Source organism: Ylistrum balloti, unplaced genomic scaffold, assembly GCF_031769215.1.
Source record: "Ylistrum balloti isolate Yb309-2 unplaced genomic scaffold, AGI_CSIRO_Ybal_v1 Utg369800, whole genome shotgun sequence".
NCBI classification, from domain to species: domain Eukaryota; kingdom Metazoa; phylum Mollusca; class Bivalvia; order Pectinida; family Pectinidae; genus Ylistrum; species Ylistrum balloti.
The window spans coordinates 1,920,360-1,939,230 of record NW_026781978.1 but is presented as its reverse complement, the minus strand read 5'-3'; the positions used below and the strand labels follow the sequence as shown (position 1 = coordinate 1,939,230).

Here is an 18,871-nt window from a genome sequence, read left to right as displayed (position 1 = left end):
CACAAGATATTTTTATTAAGCACCTATTAGCAAATATCATTTGAAAAAGATCCCAAAGTATTATTAGATAGCAGTCAGTTACAGGTGGATAATGGACAATATGCTTGTGCTGTATTACTGTCGACATCCAAGATGGCGGCCTGTGGGCCACCTTGATTTTAAATCAGTCCAAAAAAGGTACAATGCACAACTAGGGACCAAGGGAAACCAATATCTATGAAATATCAGAAGGATCCATCCAGTACTTCCTCAGATATAGCAGTAACAAGATTTTACTCTCAAAATCCAAGATGGCTGCCTGTCAGCCATCTTGATTTCGGATCAGTCCAAAAAGGTACAATGCACAACTAGGGACCAAGGAGAACCTGCATATGAAATTTGAGAAAGATCCATCCAGTACTTTCCAAGAAATAGCGGTAACAAACTTTTACTTCCAAAATCCAAGATGGCCACCTGTCGGCCATCTTGAATTTGACTCAGTCCAAAAAAGGTACAATGCACAACTAGGGACCAATGGGAACCTGCATATGAAACTTGAGAAAGATCCATCCAGTACTTTCCAAGAAATAGCGGTAACAAACTTTTACATCCAAAATCAAAGATGGCCACCTGTCGGCCATCTTGAATTCGAATCAGTCCAAAAAAGGTAAAATGCACAACTAGGGATCAAGGGGAACCTGCATATGAAATTTGAGAAAGATCCATCCAGTACTTTTCCAGAAATAGCGGTAACAAGAATTGTTTACGGACGGACGGACGGACGACAGACCACGGAAGCAGGGCGGTTTGAATACCCTACCATCTGATGATGGTGGGCTAAAAAAGTCCGGAAAACAATATTCCCAGGAAATTTTGTAAGTTGAAATTGGCATAACACTGCCAAAAAGGGTCACAGACGGCCGGAAAACGAACTTAATCTGTACCCTTGCAACAAAAAGCCATATGCCGATTTCATTTTGATAACTCAAAGCATTACCGAAAAAAGTCCGGAAAGATTTCGTACGGATGACGACGACGCGTGACAATGGACAAAGTGATCCCTAAGTGTCCGCCAGCTCTGCAGGCGACACAAAAACCTTAGAAAGAACTCAAAAACGTGAAAAATACTATTTCAACTATCATTGCTGCCTGTGCAAATATGAAAAAATAATGCAAACTGAAAGTACAACAGTTGATAATACAGGCCTACTAGAGTGACAAATGCTAATTACTTTGAAGTATAAAAAAAACCTAGCCAATCAAAACTACGGGTGTGTAATTTTGATTGAAGACCTTGGTGATTTCGTCATGTCCTTCCGCTTGTTTTCTGAAAGGTTTCATTTCTTCTAACTGACGTAATCTTTATTCAGTTTTACCAGCCATTTGATCCGGACTATAAGGAGAATTACTGTGGCCTAGTTTTGGCTTGTATGACTGGCAGTCATTGGTAGCTTTAGATCTCGCAATATCCGGCGAGACAAAAGAAACACTTGTTCGAGTTATCTTCCGTACTAAACAAAACAGTCAATATACGAAGTCAAACAGCGACTGGTGACCAGAAATTACCGGTCGTCGGTCGCGGTAAGCAGGGGGTCGCTATATAAGGTGCAAATAAATAATAAATGTCAAGGGCCGGTGTCATATCATATTTGTATCCCCCATCAGAAAAGGATCCGGATCACTTTTCCCTCATCAGAAAAGGACCCGGGGATCGTTTTTCCCCCCATAAGAAAAAGATCCCCCTTATAGTATTTTGATCACCCTTGTGAATTTTATTTTAAACTTCATAGCTTTATAAATATAATGAGATATGATAAGTAACTGTGTCTGGGACTTGGTCACTGAAACCAGGGTTACCTGTTCAGGTGTGATTACATAACACCTGTGGAGCCAAGGCTGAAGAGGTCAAGCTCCAGATTACCTTGTACAGGTAGTGATTGACAGGGGCTTAAATGATGACTGCATGCATAATTACTCTATAATAACCTGTCCCAAATATACCTCCTGGAAAATAAGTTTATGGATTCAATGGAGAATTTTTATATACATGTATGCATGTAGACTTCTGAATATATATATGTGCAAATGGAAAATTAACAGTTGACCTAAAAGGATATATTTTGATGAAAGAGAGATTTTAGGGTCAATAATGATAAACAGAAAGAGACGTACAATAAGAAAGTAGTATTTTTAAATTGAAAAGGAGAAAATTAGTTACAATTAATGTCGAAATTATAAATACAAAGTTTACAAACAATATACAATTCTGAACATATATGCAGAGTGGGAAATTAACACTTAGTGATGCATATATGATTAGTTTACTCTAACATATTTATAAAACTTTGAGGTAAATATATATTTATATCAGAGACATACATATAACACATATAGGTATATGTCTCTGTGTATAACTTCTGAGGTAAAAAGGAAATAATTATTTACCAATAATGTACACCAAGACCCATTTTTATTAATCAAGTCACTTACAGGAAAGAAGATGCAACATACATGCATGGAATAAAAACAAATGATACCAAATAGAGGGTGGGAGGTGTAGGGGGAGAGGAGGGTCATTGTTACAGATATAAAAACAATCAGAGAGATATAAGGGAGTATGATGAGATATTAAGGGGGATCAATATAAAAGATGTGAATATTAGACAAGGTTTTTTTCAATTTAAAATGATGACCTCAGTCAATCTGTAATGGAATTTATCAGTAGGTAACTTTAATTGATCACTCGGTATACCTGCAATGTACATATGGGTGCTCACTCAGGTTTCACCCCTCTACCCTTAATCCTCTTATGTAATTGACTGGTTGGCCAGGTGTAATTAACAACTACACAGCTAACATAACACCTATCATCATATTTTCACTATCACCTTAAATATATGCTTATATGCATTGTAAATATACCTTCTCTTAAGGGGGATCAAAATACTATATGGGGATCATTTTCTGATGGCCAGAAAAATGATCCAGATCCTTTTCTGATGGGGGATCCAAATATGATATGACACCGGTTCAAATATGGTCGTTATGAGCAAGGGGTCATTATATGAAGGCGGTCATTAGTACAGGTTTGACTGTAAATAAAATTACCAATATAAGTAAATCTATATCAGAATGCTAACACATTTTGACAATGCTATACAGTAAATGTACAACATACAAGTACACTTGTAGAAGTAGAAACAATCTACTGCAGTGTTTCTGAATGGATCTTATTTCTGTAGATTTAACAAATGTTTGAAACCAGTGGAATGATTTTTTTGGTTGACCACATGAAAAGGCATAAAATTTCTCCTATGATTCCATTCTTAAGGTATCCAGTTTTCACGATTACATTTCATCCTTGATATTTGCCAAAAATAGAAACTCCTGAAAATAAGTTTTACCATCTATACAAATTTAGAATATTAATACTACAACCGAGTTTGAGGATAAGCAAATTAGTAAGACTGAACAAAATAAATGATGCATGAGTGTTTAGAATGTAAAGTAAAGAAGGATGTAGATATGACAAATGACAGAAATAAATATGTATAGGTGAATGGGTTTTATTAAACATTACCCAGGTATCATAATGCTAATAACAAATCATATAACAAAAATAAATGTTCCTTAAAGTATATTTAGCAATTACTGTAAATGGCAGCGTGGGGTCTACATTTTAAATAGTTTGGCATTATCTCTAACTTCCATAAGAATAAGAGCGTCTGACATTTTCTAAAAAAAATTTTTAATCCACTTATGATACTTGAACAGGTGACAAAATACACATCTAATATATGCTGTCAAATGTACACATTGTCAGAAGTACCTAAAGACTAAATTGTCTTATTATAATTCCATTCATAGTATCTGATTAATTCACATATCATTCTCTCTGAAAGGGGGATAACTGATGTTCAGAATAAAATTTTGATTCTTAGCAACTCCTATAAAGTATAAGTGGCTGTTGGTCATGGTCAGCCGATTTATTACCTTACATGTATGTGGTTGTTTCTACCAGGCACCCACTATCAGTATATGACTGTGCAAGTCTCTAACATAACTTTTATCTTACTAACATAATTGACAAAAAACATTTTTGAAAAGGAGTACATGAAATTCAAATATCTACCTGGATATTTAATAATGTTAATCATGTTAGCAATTTTATGCATGTTGTACCACAAACACAAATGTACAAAAAAGCAAATCAATGAATACTAAATAGTTGCTTTCACTTGTACGAAATATTTTGAACACAAAGACAAACATTCCAAATCATCATTTGTTACAAGCCACCATGTTGGTTGAACATATCTTGTCAATTATGTAAATAAATGAAATGAGTGTCACGAATTGGATGTAACATCACCTGACCTCTTTCCATTCTGCAAATATGCTTCTTCGTAGACTGACACAAAGTACAAAAAGGTGATTATCTTTATACCTTTATCTAAGCGAGAGAGGTGAGAGAGAGAGGAGGAGGATAAAAATCTAAGTACATTTTTACTTAACATAGCATTGCATTATTCCTTCATTCATACAGTGTGGAAACCAGTTAATGATACTCAAGTTATGGTTAACTATAAGAAAATTTCACATCTCTCTGATTGGTAAAATTCCTGAACAAGAAATAAGTTATGATTGAAGATTAACAAACTTCATGGTGCCATACACATTGTGACGTCACAAAACAGTGAAAATATCATGGATTTAGATTTTGTATCACTCTAGTGAAATATGTAGCATTATTCCCATGAATGTCTGTACAAGCATTAAAGATAGAAGATAAACAGAATTCCACATTCATTTCCAATGAGAATTATAAAACTCATCATAAATCTTTCATTTTCCTCATCAGTAGTGATAATATGAAAAAGTTATTATCAGATTTGTTTGATTAATCTCTTACAAATGGTAACATGTGAAAGATTCTCTATTCTCAATAAATGTAGATAAAATTTCTTAATGTACATATTCAAGAAAAATCCCTTTTTTTCTATCATCATGCTTATTCATTAAAATTTCTAAAAATTGTCCAAATTACCTCATTCTTACAGCACATACAACAATCTACACTAATAATTGCCTTGCAAACACATATATCCCTATTATTTTTATGGATCTGTCTCTCCACAAGGCAGATCCTACTTACAGTGACTTCATGAAGCCTTCATATAAATATTTTTTTTAAACATATATCAACATTGTCTGATATAAATATATATCTTATATCTAAAGTTTTAATACATATTGTAACAGATCTAACACTTTCATAGTGAAATGTAAAGAACTATACATACCATAATATAAAAATACAAGCACTTCAAAGTTCAATGAATGAAAACAAAAAAAAAAAGCATGTATTATACTTGAATACATAAGAGAGAACATCAAATGCATTATCCAGAAAATATACACCAACCAGGAAAATGTTGACCAAAAAGCATTTAGCAAGCAGCATGATAATTTGTATAATGGTACATGTAGTTTGACCTTATAACTTTCAAGTTTTTTTGAAAGGACAGCCATCTAGAATAAATGCTTTCACTAAGAAAACATTGTGTCTATATATCATGTCATAGCTTTTTTGAAGTTGGGTTCTGTTGCAGTTAATTTGTGTTCGAGTACTACCTCAGCACAAATCTGACCTACCTGGATATAATAGACCTTATCAGATAAAGTGAGGACTGACCATATGTGTCTTAGTTCTGCAATCAGATATTGGATGATAACCCGAGTTACTGTATTTCTCCTGACAAAAGCCCAATGACCCAACACATCAATTCTCACCAAAATGTCAGTATGTAGACTTATCACAGGATGATCAAATAGCATTTATCTATAATTTTACTGTCACAATAGCAAGTAATGTGTGGGCTTATTAACAGGCATTGACTTACTGAGTAATATATGCAGTACCTCCAGAATCATTAATAACTTAATGCAATCAGATCGAACCAATTTTATGTATTATATAATCTTTACTATGATTTCATAAGCCTTTGATTCAATGGGTTTTCAGGAGATTTCATCCAATCTTTCCGTAACATCTGTTTTAATTGTGAAAGTCTTAAGTTCGGGTTTTCTTTTTTGAGTTGTGGTAAACGTTCATCCTCATATTTCTGGTAGGCAGCTTTAACCCTCTTCTCTGGGTGCATATCAATTTCTGGTTCTTTCACACTGGAAAATATTAGATTATGTTTAAAATTGCTGATGGAAATAAGCTTCTGAACTTCCTCATCAAAATATAGGTCATACTTGCAGAACCAGTTGTGCAGCAAAATGTGAAGTATCATTAGTACCGGATATGATATATCACTCAAAATCTGTATTTTAACAAATCACCTCATTTGTCTTATACTAACAATTGTGCACAATATTTTAGCAATTTCAGATAATCACATTGATGATTCCTTTTAATTCAGTTGAAATGGTCCATTTACATGAGATTGTCCTTCCACCTATGGACATGAACAGAAATGTATAAACTAGGTGTCAAAGGGCCTTACATTTGACAAATGAGAGGGGTTAGTTTTGATACGGAGTGGCGCAAACAAGCCATAGCCATGATTTTGTTTGTTTTTTTATTTTTTAACCATTTTCTGAAAAATAGCATTAATAACCATTTTTATCTCTCCAAATCAAAAATGGTTCTGTGTCAGCCATACTATCTTAAGATAATTTCCAAAATATAATATCCAAAGCATCATAGGTTAAATACAAATGAAATTTCAATAAGTCCCTCTATTCTTTTCTCCAGTATAGTAAAACAAGAATTGGTTAAACACATATGTAAGACTTCAGAAGAATGATGATACAAACAGCAGCCAACCACCTAGTCATGGCTGACTAAGTAACACCACAACAGGAAAAGAAAGCTTTTAACCATCCTCTCTAATGTTATGTGTTCACCTGCTATGATTTTGCTCTAACAATGATAAAATTTTCTCTTGTGTATTACTATCATTACTAACCTGAGTACTGCCAGAGCATCTTCTACACTGCGAGCTTCTCCTTCTGTTGGAATAAGTCTGTTCACATTTTCTTCAATCGGCATCTCCTCTGGCAAGGCATCAGCTTTTTTTGCTGCAGCTATTTCAATAAAACATGAAAAATAAAATGCTTCATCTTATACACAAAAGTTCTGTTACATGTAAACTTGTCTGGTATACCATATTGTTAACAGTGTGCTATGCAATAAAGCTTAGATAAAATGAAATCTGATAATTTAAAATATATCATCATTTAGTGGTTGAAAATGAGGGAATGGCATAAACCCTGGTGTCTGGAATATTGTCATGAGAGAAAAAAACAGCATGTAAAAGTCAGATGAACATACATGTAGACGGATAGACTTGTGGTAAATTGGTTGAGAACCTGGTTCTCTAGATCATAATAACATCCCACATTCATTTGTTTTTATAGACGATTGACACTATACAAATATGATCGATAACGATCCTAAAATATCAAATAATAAATTTCTAAACTGATCAACTGAGAAACATGTTAAACAATTATACCTTCACCTCTTTATATTATTTTCACATAAAAATCTGTAATTTTCCTAAAATAACAAACAACAAAATTCTACACCGATCAATGATGTACATGTATATAATAAACCTACCTTCAGCTGCTTTCCTTTCCTTTGTCATCTGGTTTTCTATCTGAGACCTTGTAACCTTGGCACTACCTCCTGAGCTAGCCTTGGACTTAATACCATCCATTTCCTCATCATGTAACTTCTGTAGCTCTTTTTTCCTTTCCAATTGTTCCATCCTTTTCTTTTCTTTATCATCCTACAGACATCATATTACTGCATTATATACATACAAACTAATACAAAGTATTTCGTACATGTGCAATGTATTTTTATCTTAGTGTTATATTTGGTACCTTTAATCTATCTTTACAATAAAAGAGAAAATGATTTTACATTCCCAACAAAGTTGTCATGTCCAACCCTGATGTATTTTCACCAATAAATGAGTTCAACATATTGAAATTCATGATAAAACATAGCAAAATTAAAGGAAAACACCTCAGATTGGCTTAACATGTATGTCAAGGTACATGTATGACGGTCCGAGGCTTTAATTGCATAAGGAGATTTGTAGAGCAAAGACAATAACATGCATGACATTGGATCTAGAGGTATATGCAGTCATTCATAAAGTTCCTCAATGTCAGACTTCAACGATACATGTAATAGAAATTTTCATAAAAAATCTCTTAAGAAATAGGGTAATAGGATAATCATCTTTTACTGTCAAATAAAAGATGGTCATCTGACAGCCATTTTACTACTCTGGTCAGTCCCAGAATCAATTGGCCACAACCACGGACCAAGGGAAACCTACATTTGCAATCTGAGAAAAATCCATCACACACTTCTGGAGATGTTACAAAAAGATATTTTCTTGTCAAAATCTAAGATGGTCGTTTGTCAGTTATTTTGCTATTTTCAGTCAGTCTCATAATCAAAAGGCCACAACTTGGGACCAAAGGGAACCTACGTATGAAATTTGAGAAAAATCCATCATACACATCGGAGTAATTGCGATAACAATATTTCATTGTCAAAATCAAAGGGGTCTGTCAGTCATTTTGTTTACCGATGAGTTCAATAATCAAGAGAGCACTAGGGACCAAGGGGATCTTTCACTGAAATTTGTGACTGTTCCATGATAGTTGGCTATAAATATCGAAACTTCCGAAAAAATTGACCTCTTTTAGCTAACTAAGCTTTGACTATGTACATAGCTTTCACATATACACGCTATATGTCTATCACTCTAAATTTTTATCTAACCTTCCGTTGCATTTTTTTTGCATTATGCTTGTCGTCATCTCTCCAATATTCATCTTCCAATGCTTTATCCCTTTTTTCTTTCTCTGCATGTACAACAGCTGCTTTCCTTGCTCTTGCTTCAACAGCCTTGGAATTTTCCCCTTTAAATTTCTTCGGCATTTCTGTCAATACTGAAGAAGAGATTAATATTTCAATATGAATGTTATTAGTGTTCAATATACACAACCAATCAAGAAATCATTGAATAACAGTTCATCTAACTGATCCATTTTTCACAGAGATTTCAATTAATAATTAAGATTTATAACAATCCCATGTATTTATATGGTTGTTAATTATATAAACATTACCTAACTGTAAGTCATACAAAGGTCTGAGACACTAACATTTTATATAAGGAAGAATTCTAACTATCAACAGGAACAAAGACAAAAAACATAGCAGATATACATGTAGATAAATCGGAATCATTCCATCTATAGTTTACCTACATAGCCACAGTTGTAGCTATCACCTGACAATCAATTGGTCATTCCAAATTAGAAAACAATATACATGTAACATTATATCCACATTCTGACTAATCCAGATCTAAATTTCACTTGGTAAACTACACAATAAATACCTGGCTTCAAACCTTTACTCTACAATATACTGCAGTTATTACATTTGAATTGTCTCACTGGATTATGACCAGAGTTTTCTCTGTCTCCTATATATATATACACCAGCTGACATTAGATATTTTGATTGACAAGTTGTGAGGTGTATGCCAAGGTCTAGAGTAACTTTTAAACGTACAAGTGCTCTTTGTCAACTTGATTGCAATGGCATCTGTCAAAAGTATCTTGCTGTGGTGTTATAATTATTTTTATTATAACACTCTTAACGGTCCATCAACACATAAAAGGTCATTATGGCCATCAAATGGTAAAACACACAGCAATACAAAAGGAAATAACATTAAACAAATCAAAAGGTGAAAGACAAATACTAAAAATTTTAAATGGGTATATTAACACAAAAGATTACAATGGTAAGTCAGTCTATTATATAGACCAACATCTTTCAGGTAATATAGAATTTTACAACAGTTTCAAAAAGGGTTTTTAGACATGTAATGTTACGATAAAAAACATTCCAGAGTAGATAGGTCAATGCAGTCCAATGAAAAATGTTTAACGGTGAATGGCTCATCACATCCTATGCACCGAGGATTATCTTCGCCTTTCAACATATATGAATGTGTAAGGTATGTATGACCCATCTGAAGACAGGCCAGGACAACTTTGTCTCGGTGGTTGTCTCTATAGCATGCAGACCATTCACCAATATTGTTTTACAGAGTGCATTGCTGTGGTGGACCTTTAACAGTGTTGAAGTATACCAAGAAGAAACATTGGCTACTGCCGATAAGTAAGTGATATATTATTACGGCTAAACAAAGACACATACGCCTATATGTGTGTAAATGCAAACACAGATACTTCAGAATTTGTCATATATATTAATCTAATTCAGGTGAATATGAACAATGGACATATATTGTATCCTGATATGTTTAAAAAGTTACCAGACGTTTACGAGGAAACATTAACCTCTTGTTCAAAGACCTTTTAACCTTTAAGATAGGTCCAGATGGATCCAAACTTAACTAAACCAGAAACATTTAGATCTCCAGTCCCTGTGATCTAGAACTGACAGATGTAATAACAATTATTTTACAGCATAATTCTAAATGAACGTACAAAACCTGTGTTTGAACTGACGCTCCTTAAAGTGACCAAGCAGTCAATTTAGTTGTTATAAATGCCTTTATATACGGGTATACAAACTGAATCCAAAGTTTGTTGTGTTGCTCTAAACTCAGTTTCGTCTACAAATGTTAACTTCCGGTTGTGCAATATTTATTTTTACGAATTTAATCGAATGATTCATTTACTCTTTTCAGTAATTGTGTATTTACCTTCAATCCCTAGACAATAAACTTGATATCATCTGGCATGGAATCATAGAAATAGAACATTTATGGATGAAATTTTTATTCAAAATTATTAAGATTTTATTAAATGCGTTCCGATCTTTATGTTGATGTTGTAAATTTGACACTTCTCAAACCAGTATGGCCGACAATGGACAGCAGCAAAACGAGGAGGAAGTTACAGAATTGAAAAACGACTTACAAAACGCATCTATTGAAGACAAAGACACAAATGAGACAGAGAAAACACCAGAGCGAGAATTAACGCAAACGGATCATCTAAACAAACGTCTTCTTGGTGCTTTTCTCAACCGAATTAACGTCAACCCTTCGTCGATCCCCCAGAATTTCGAGATTCATAACGGAGAAAATAGTAGCTCAGATACGGAGGAAGATAAAGGAGTAGTCTTTCCAGATAATAAATAATTGGAAGCGACGAAATCGTTTATATAGAAGAGGAACCAAATGATATTTTTATATAATACGTTAGAGAGTTTTTTAAAACTATGCAGCAAATCAGGGTGTAGTGATCAGTTAATTGTTTTGTTGGGGATCGGCATAACTGTATTTCAATTGGACTACGGCAACGCCAAGGCAATATAATGTCAGGTGACCGTTTGAAAGCGCTAGTTATTGGGATATCAGGGTAAGATCATAAAGTTGCATTTGAAAGTTATTAACAATTTTGCATATATATATACATGAACTCTTACTTCTTAGAATTGCTTAAACAAATTAACTTTCTTCTTTTTTAATAGCAAATGTATGTATCCAGACTGAAAACCCTTCTATCAATATCAAAAATCAACATTCAATGATGTAATATAAAGCATATAACTCAAAAATAAAAATGGTGTATATAGTTCCAGTACTCATAGATTATATCTTGATATTGCTCATTCAGTGAATATATAAAAGCATTTAAATTCCACGACAGTATTTTTTTATTTACAATTTATCTGAGAAGATGACTCCATATATCAACTGTAGTGGATCATGGCTGGGTCAGTCATCAACAATTATATAGCTGCATTTAATGTTGACACCACATGTCCTTTTGTTTGCATCAAATGTTTATAGATTTTAAGTCTGCAACTTTTCATCATAAATTGATTATTTTGAAGCCTGTGATTAAATCTCCTTTCATCCTGAAGTATTTCAGAGTTGGAAGTTTCAATTTCTGAAGTAGATTGCTGTATGGAAGACCTATGAGCATTTGGATTAGCTTTCTTGCTCACCGTGGGACATTTTCAATTATTTGAATGTCTGTTTGTTTGTATTAGGTTCCATGCACATGCTGCATATTCCAAATATGACATGATTTTGTCACTAATCCTTAAAATAAGTGTTAACAATTGTTTTTTCTGTATATATAATGTGGATCTTCAGATGAAGAGGGGACATGGTAATGTATTTTCTGGCATATATGGTGATGTAAATAAGTAAGATAGAGCCTTGTATACACTTCCTTGGGAGTCCCCACTTTCAATGCTTCATGTAATTTATCAATATCTTTAGATGTTTGTACTAAGGGCGTTTTCTATCCATTTTATTGTAACTTTTCTAATTCTGTATCTGCTAAGTTTATGAATGAGGAAACATTCAGTTCTTTATCAAACATCTAAATTAAGTAGAAAGACATTTACTTCCTCTCCTGCATCCAGTGTTTTTGTCCTTTAATCCTAATATACCTGAAAGTTGTAGATCTTTCAGATAAACAGTCACAGCTGAATCTCTTACTGCTGAATAAATCATTTACCTGCTTGTTGGATCCTTTTCAAGCATATATGCAAACATTAAATAAAAAATGATAAGCATTCAGTAATTTTTCGAAACCCCTGCATTAATAGTATGCAAAATAAGAAAAAAAATGACAAAAATTCCTGCTTTACCATATTTATTTACTTTTAAGTTCAAGATTTACCCTGTGTTTAAACATATATTTCTTGTCATAAGACTCAAGGAAAAATGTTTAGTTTTAATGTGTATTCTAATCTATGACTGACATGCCAAAATAAAAGATCAAGACTTTCTTTTTTTCTTCCAGTATAACTTCCTACATGTTCATGCAGCATTTTTTCCTCTTTTTAGGTTGCCTGAGCCGAAGGCTCATGGTGACCTATTGCCATCATGATTTGTCTGTCGTCGTGCGTCGTTAACTTTTCACATATTCGACTTCTTTTCAAGAACCACAAACTTGGCACAAAGCATCCCCATGGGAAGCCACTTCAAGTTTGCGAAGAAAAAAGGCATGGACCCAATAGGGGCCCCAGGAGGGGGTAAAATTAGGTAAATCTTTAAAAAATCTTCTTCTCATGAACAAACAGTCAGATTAAATTCATATTTAATATTTAGGGTCCTTATAGCAAGGTCTATAAAGTTTGCGAATGAAAAAAGAATCGGGTCAAAAACGACCCCACTAGGGGGCGCTCAAAAAGGTCAGAAATTCAACTTTGACCAATTTCAACCAAATTTGGTAGACAGCATCCCTTAGTGAAGGACATATGAAATCATGTTGAAAAAAGTGATTATGTCTTCTTTGGGGCCCATAAGCGGTGTAAAAGGGGCCATATGTAAAAACCTTCATTGAATGACTACTTCTCAAGAACCAGTGGATGGATTTTGACCAAACTTGGCACAAAGCATCTCCATGGGAAGCCGCTTCAAGTTTGCGAAGAAAAAGTGTATGGCCCCAATAGGGGCCCCAGGAGGGGGGAAAAGGGGAAACTTGATACAAATGCTCTACAGAAGGTCCTGGCAAGTGTTTTAATTTTTTGGGGCGATTCAAAATCCAAGATGGCCACCTTGGCCTCTGTTTGGCTAAGACATTATAGACTTCCTCTCAAGTACCATTGGGTGGGTCATGTTCAAATCTGGTACAGATGTTTTACACTTGGTCCTACACAAGTGTTGTTACATTTTTGCAACATTTTAAAATCCCCAGATTATTGACATATATTCCTCAGGTGACCGTTAAGGCCCCTTGGGCCTCTTGTTTTTTAAGTAATTGTACTTTTTTATAACTTCCTTCACAGAGTATGCATTAATGAATACATTCAGACTGATTTTTGCATGTTCCCTTTTTCTTTGCAGAGCCACTAACAGTGGTAAATCCACTTTGGTTAAACAGCTTGTCTCTGCTTTGCCCAGTTGCTCTGCTATCCACCAAGATGATTATTTTCTGGTTTGTTAAATTTTTAAAAATACTATTGCTATGTTTTGTTTTTCATGATAATACATATTCTATTATTAAAGCTGAGAAAAATGTGTGTCTTACTTGTAAACACATATTGAAAAAAGTGTCAAATTTTCTTTTAAGGAGCCAGGGGATAAACGACTGACTTGGATTCCAGAACTGAATCATGAACATTGGGATGGTATGTGTATAAACTATATACTGATTTGTGAATTTATTTCAAAATCATGAAAGAGTTATCTCCCCTAATTGTATCCCCTATCACATGATTTATTTATTTGTCAATAAAACAAACATACTTACATTGTAAGAACAAAGAAGAGGGGGAAAAGAGAAAAGATCAAACTAACACTGATCCAATAAAGGTAATATGATAGTAGGGATCATTGACATTGTTTACTTTGTCTGCAGAAATGATATTGTGCAATTGCATCCAGGTACTGGTAATCAGGTATGTCTTTTTCAGAAATGAAAGCTATTGAGATGGACAAACTTGTGAGTGATATTCAGCAATGGATGAAGAAAATAAGTTCTCAAAGTGATCACAGCAGTTCTATCCTCCTAGTGGATGGTTTTCTTTTGTACAACTACAGGTAAACATAATGATTATTACAGTTTTAAATGTTACATTTGGAGGGAAAGCCAAATATATTTAGAATGAAGTGTTAGGTGAATGACATCTCAGGGAATAAGTAAACAGTCAAAGGTATGCTTTTGGCGCCCAAGAAAGATTATCAGTGTGAAGCAAAATATTGAGTTCATGTATGTTTCCTTCCATCATATTTGTGATTGGACTTCTAAAATTTACCCTATGTCAAGGGTCAAATGAATGTCCTTATGTTTATAATGTTACTTACTTGTACAAGTGGGATCTCTATGAAAGATTGACTACAGATCCTCAGTAGCTATTGTCATTTATCCTATAGATCACTAATCATACTGTACAGTATCAATGCATGTGTCTACTATATAATCTCTTAGTTATTGATTTCAGGCCACTTAATGCAGTGTTCAGCAAAAGATATTTCCTGGATGTTAACAAAAGTGTGTGCAGGAGCAGAAGAAGGTGCAGTAAATCTTAAATAAAAATCGTTCCGTGTACCATGGCATAGATGTGCTTTTAGTATCTTCAACTATGAACTAAGAAAAAACCATTTTGAATTCATATATGATGAACATTTTTCAAACATTTCAATTCATTTTCATTTTGATGAATGAAACTGTTGTTAAGGAGGCTTAACTCTTTCAAAATTAACCACTAGATTTTCTTGAAACTTTTACATAGCGATTAGGTTATCATGTGAGTGATTTTCTGAAAATTTAAGCATTCCAATGAGCTGTTAAAAATGCTAAAAAAACTGGTATTTCTCCAAATTCAATTTTTTCTTCATTTCTGTTTCTTATGGGGTTCTTGAACATCATAAAGAAACAGTAAACTGAAAAAAGAAATCTATATCTACTTTACAAGTATTTCATAAGTGAAAAAAAGATGCAAAACAATATTTACAAAGTGAGTTATGTTTGTATTTAGTGTACAGATATCAATATTTACACTTAAAATGCTCACATAGCACACCCTACATTGTTCCTGAGGTTTCTGGGGTAGGTTGTCTCCCTTACAATTATCAGAAACCTTTTTGAGTGGGTAGTATCATTACATAACACATAAACTATGTTTATATACAACCCTAATAAATACACTTTTCGACACTTTTATAAAAATATAATGATATATGTACATATATATTTATTAATGAAGTCATTGTATTCAACAGCAATGTCAATACCACCCACTTGGTTTCAAACTTACAACCAACAACAGACTAAGGAATAACTGATGTTGTCCTTTCTCTTAATATAAACTGTAATAACTTCATTTTTTTTTCTTTCTCCAATTCATATTTTAAATCATATTTTGCCTCTGCCAACACAGACAATTCCACAAATGGATATCTGTCTTTCCAGTCCCAGAATCGAGTAGAGGTAGGTTGAGCAATCCCATCTCACTCTCATCACTACAGTCCCTACTGGAGTCTGAGCATGTGTTATCTTGAACATCAGCTAATGTTCGCTTGGAATACAAATGGTCATGACAGCTACTGCTTTCGTTACAATCACTTTCAAAAGGCATTAAGCATTCCCTCTCGTCTCTTCTCACTGTCGTTGACATTGTGATGTACATGTACTTTTCATACTCGATATATACAGAAGAGTTCTCTTTCATTCAGCATGAAATTTACACCCTATTGCAAAATGTCCAGTAAACAAATAAGAAGTTACATCACCACAATACAGTAAACATTACTTGTGTATTACAAAGAGTCAAGTTTCCTTAATCCTTAGTTAACTGAAGTACTTCAAAGTTTAAATACTGTGAAGAATTTTGCAAAAAATATGATAAGATTAGCATACAAATGGTATGTATTTAAATATGAGTGCTTACCAAAGAGTCTTTAAGTTCTGTATCAGTACACTGACATGTAACTGGCTTGGTCTTTCAAAACGACTCTATTATAATTCTTTAATTTTTGAATTCTGAGATTTCTGGTGCCTTTATCTTATTTTTTTCTTTCTTTCTTTTTGATTAACAATCAAAACTATTTCAGACAATGATGAAACTTTGTGTAGATGTTTCATTATGTGTTCCAAATGATAGGCTTTGTTGTATTATATTGAATTTGACTTCTGACTCTAATACAAATGCCCCTTGTTACCTAAAAAAGTTATATATGTATATTTAATGATTGGTGTGTTGTCTTTGTCTGTAGTGAAAGAGATTATGATCCCCCAGATGTTCCTGGCTATTTTGATAAGATTGTATGGCCAGCCTACTTGAATAACTTTGAGGAAATAAAGGACATGACTGGTATCAGTAAGTATTTAACCTAAACAAAGTATATGCTCTTTACTAATGATGGAAATGTGTGTGAAAATTGCTCTCATATGGTTGATTACATAAAAGAGACCCAACCCATCATTCCCTCTTTAGTAGCTTTCATTTAGCATGTGAACCATCTATAGATTGCAATTCTTTTACCTAGTTTAGAATTATCTCCCCCTAGTTTGCAACTTAAGGTCTGGAAAAGCACTCCTCAGAATAGTGATGAGTACAGAAAGACAAGCCTGTATTACATGCTACAAGAAAATTCTGATTTGATGTGGCTGCAGAGAGGTGACCATGGAAAGAACAAAAATTACAACAATTAAAAACCTCAATTTCATTTTTAAGTACCAGGTAAAAATTTCAAGACAGACTCCAGTCGAAAGGTATAGCAAAGGATTTGTTATGCATCTTTGTGTCAATCCTCCAATTTTTTAACTTCTTACAGAAAACTATAGCAGGTGAATACCAATATTTTTCAAGGGCATATCTGGGTTGGAGTTCTACAGATTGTTTCAAATATGAATGACTATGGCATGTTTTCAAGATCACAAGGATCAGTTATATTTAGAAAAGAAAAAAATCTCTAAGAATATGTTTCTCGAATATGTCAATAGATATCGATGATAAGATGTTAGTTTCCTGACATAAATTACCTTGATCCGTTCTCAAGGTCACAGGTGTAGAATGTGTGGTATTAAAGTCACACACATAGAGGATCTTCTTTTCAAGTTTCAGAAGACCCAGGGTACTGATATTTGATCAATAGGTGCTTTGGATGGCATGCTACAGAATTTCTTCAAATAATTGACCTAGAAATGAATTAGCTAGATATCAAACATCTTTCAGGAAAAACCTGCAAATCATCATAACGAATCAGTTTTTATTATATGATGTACACACATACAATATGTCATTTCTGATTTGAACATTTATTATTACAGGCGTTCTTGGCATCTTATAATTATTTCATTCTTGTACTTTTGTTTGCAGCTTTAGTTTTGTTTTGGGATACAACTGTATAAAGGGAGATAATTCAAGAATTTTATTTTGATAAGATGATTTCTGATGTAAAAAAAGATGTGCTTTGTAAACATTTCCTCAAAATCCTAATACAAATTTCTGACATTAAAAAGTCCAATATGATATTTGATTTATTAATGATAAAAACCAAAGTGAGAATTCAATGCCTGCTTGTCATATTGTTAATACAATTAATTAACAATTTAGGTGTTTAGATAATGAAGATATCATTCCCTTTAAAATAGGAGACAGTATATCACTGCTTCTTCATTGACGTTCGGTTAATTTCAAATGCATAGCCTTCACTAAAGATATTGTAGTATTTCTGCAGTGTTAATCTAAAGATCTTTGTTGACTACCAAACCATTACTTTTGTTTCAGCATTCCTGGATGGAACAATCAAGCAAGAAGACATTTTTCAAATTGTTTTAAAAGATATTTTGTCAATTATTCCATCAAATCATTGATAGGGTAATGGGGAAACAATGATAAAATATGTATACTTGTATGTAATCACAATTTACAATTATGCTAACTGATGCTTATGCAGATGTGACATACACATACATGTAATGCAGCTGTCTCGTTACATTGATGAATAAAGAATAATTTTGTACTTCATGATTACAATTTTATTGTTCTTTTTTAAGGAAAAATGTAAGAAAATATTGATTCAAAGAAACGTTTCTTATGACTCAATGTTCCAAGGCCCAATATTTTGGAATTTACCATGATGGCTTCTGTCAAGTCCCAACCAGTAAGGAGGCTACAAGGCATGATATACAGTAATTTAGTCATTAAAATGTAAGATGCTGTTATATGTTAAGATATAATCAGTTTGAAATAGTAATAACAATATAAAATGTGTCTTAGAGACTGATCTTTTGTAAAACTGACTGTAAAAGAAGACATTAAATTAAAGTTTTCAAATTTTTTTCAATACTGATGAATCAGCTCATTCAAAGCCCAAACTAACCAGAAGTCATTATCACT

General features: G+C 33.3%; 2 protein-coding genes across 3 annotated transcripts; one reads left to right on the top strand and one right to left on the bottom strand.

Moving 5' to 3' along the window:
* Positions 1-3,529: 3,529 nt before the first annotated feature.
* LOC132544479 (coiled-coil domain-containing protein 124-like) lies at positions 3,530-10,658 on the bottom strand. Of its 2 annotated transcripts, none has more exons than XM_060208076.1 (5): positions 10,546-10,658; positions 8,798-8,967; positions 7,613-7,784; positions 6,957-7,074; positions 3,530-6,162 (listed from the first exon to the last, which is right to left on the bottom strand). In XM_060208076.1, the coding sequence occupies exons 2-5, from the start codon at positions 8,954-8,956 to the stop codon at positions 5,967-5,969; spliced, it is 645 nt and encodes a 214-aa protein (XP_060064059.1). In that variant the 5' UTR covers positions 8,957-8,967; positions 10,546-10,658; the 3' UTR covers positions 3,530-5,966. The 2 variants fall into 2 exon arrangements, with proteins under 2 accessions (XP_060064059.1, XP_060064060.1); XM_060208077.1 differs by having other exon boundaries at positions 10,551-10,658.
* A 787-nt stretch (positions 10,659-11,445) lies between these two features.
* On the top strand, positions 11,446-18,499 carry LOC132544487 (nicotinamide riboside kinase 1-like). The gene is made up of 6 exons (XM_060208091.1): positions 11,446-13,962; positions 14,098-14,155; positions 14,441-14,567; positions 14,969-15,040; positions 16,743-16,846; positions 18,260-18,499. Exons 1-6 carry the CDS (start codon positions 13,825-13,827, stop codon positions 18,343-18,345), a joined length of 585 nt encoding a protein of 194 aa, XP_060064074.1. The 5' UTR covers positions 11,446-13,824; the 3' UTR covers positions 18,346-18,499.
* The last annotated feature ends 372 nt before the right edge of the window (positions 18,500-18,871 follow it).